Source organism: Propithecus coquereli, unplaced genomic scaffold (assembly GCF_000956105.1).
Source record: "Propithecus coquereli isolate 6110/MARCELLA unplaced genomic scaffold, Pcoq_1.0 Scaffold1, whole genome shotgun sequence".
Lineage (NCBI taxonomy): Eukaryota > Metazoa > Chordata > Mammalia > Primates > Indriidae > Propithecus > Propithecus coquereli.
Genome location: NW_012133857.1, coordinates 19,585,093 through 19,586,946, shown reverse-complemented (window position 1 = coordinate 19,586,946; position 1,854 = coordinate 19,585,093). Strand labels below are relative to the sequence as shown.

At 35.9% G+C, this 1,854-nt stretch overlaps 1 protein-coding gene across 1 annotated transcript in view; it reads left to right on the top strand.

The window, feature by feature from the left end:
- DNAH12 (dynein, axonemal, heavy chain 12) overlaps positions 1 to 1,854 on the top strand; it is a 236,169-nt gene that overhangs the window by 120,279 nt on the left and 114,036 nt on the right. The window contains 2 exon segments of the mRNA XM_012640974.1: positions 1,541 to 1,548; positions 1,669 to 1,807. Of these exon segments, the coding sequence (XP_012496428.1) occupies positions 1,541 to 1,548; positions 1,669 to 1,807 (147 nt within the window).

The window sequence follows — 1,854 nt, the reverse complement described above, 5'->3', positions numbered from 1 at the left end:
ATAATATCTATGATTTCTACTGGTGACAAAGACACAGGTACTGTTCATACAATTGCTACATTTTAGTTGAGGATAGCAAAACTAAAGGCATAACCTTTTTGTCATCAAAGTTCACAGATTCTCTCAATCCTAAGAATTTCTTCAGTTGGTCTGTGGATCCCAAGAGCAGCATTTTATTTATTAAAATCATTTTAATAAATAGCTTTTCATAAAGTGAGTGTTAGACTGGAACTCGTAGATGAATTCTCAGGGATCACTCTAGTTTTAAAAGAACTTTAATTTTGTGATAATGATAATTTATAAAATTAATGTTAGCATAATTTGGCTCAGTTAGATGACCTCTTAGAACTGAGTACTGCTACTCAGTGTCAACGGAAAAAAAGACCAAACTCTGTAAAATAATTTTAAAGAGATTTATCTGAGCCAAATTTGAGGACCATGACCCAGAGGCACGCCCAAGAGGCCTTGAGCAGTGGACTCGCTGTGGTTGGGTTACAGTTTGGTTTTATACATTTCAGGGAGACAGGGGTTACAGGTAAAGTCATAAATCAATACGTGGAAGGCATACATTGGTTTGGCCTGAAAAGGTGGGTCATCTCGAAGAGGTGGAGGGGGCTTACAGGTTATAGGTGGGTTTAAAGATTCTTTGGCTTGTAATTGGTTAAAGACATGAAGCTTTGTCTAAAGGCTTGGAATGTTTCAACATAAGAAGCTGTTTATCAGAGATAAGCCACCTGCAGGTTTGTCTTGCATACCCTTAGGCCTGCTAATGGGTTATAAAGGATGCCCCCAAGAAGGGAGGGGGCATGATAAGGTATGTCTGACCTCCTTCCTCCTAGCAGGCAACTTAGTTTTAGGATATTCCTTTGGTCACGAGGGGGTCCATTTAGTCACCCGGTGTTGGGAAGTGAGCCTTAAAATTTTATTTTAGTTCACATCAGTTTCAATGTGGTAACAAGTTATGACTCAGAATGACAGTATTTTATTTTTAATGCAGCAATTTTTAAGTGGGATTCCCCAGAGTTTTGTGAACATATGATTATTTTCCCCTTAAAATTAGTTATGATCACTCAAGGATGGGAAACCTGGCTTGAAGCCTCACCGAGTGGCAAATTAGAATTTGCGTTTAGACAAGTATTTTCAGTTAGTAACTGAATGGATTTAAAAATGCTATTACCAAGTTTCCATAACTGTTAGCTTTAGAATTCACTGTCATTCCATCTCTCACAAAAACTTTATATTATTGAGATAACCGTGAAACAGCCTAAATCTATCTTATTGTCGTCATTCTATTCCACACTGCCACCCTCATGCCTGGACCCCAACTAAAAAGTACAAACATAGTCCTCTTCTGAGGAGACAAACTTTGATTTTCTTTTCTGAAAAATTAAGCATGTTATTACTGTTTTATGAGTGTTTTTGTACATCATAACGTTACATCTATTCAAATAATAGTTTATTACTATTATTACTGTGACATTAAGCAAAAATGTATGCCAGTCTTTACTTTTACAAGTCTTTCATGAAATAATAATTACAGGTAAAAATGTGAGTTTTTAGATAAAGATGATTTATTATTTAAGTTTTTAACTAACTCCAGCCTCCTTTAGTAGGGATGTATTCTGACTTTTTTTCATTTTGAATAATATATTCATTGTTTTCATAAAGGCCATTGCTTTTTGTGGGTCCAACGGGTACAGGAAAATCAGTGTATGTGAAGGATAAGCTAATGAATCACTTGGAAAAGAACCAGTACTTTCCTTTCTATGTTAACTTCTCTGCGCGGACCAGTGCCAATCAGGTTCAGGTTAGTTTAAAGACAGAAACTTGGGTCTATAATTATTGATTTTTTGC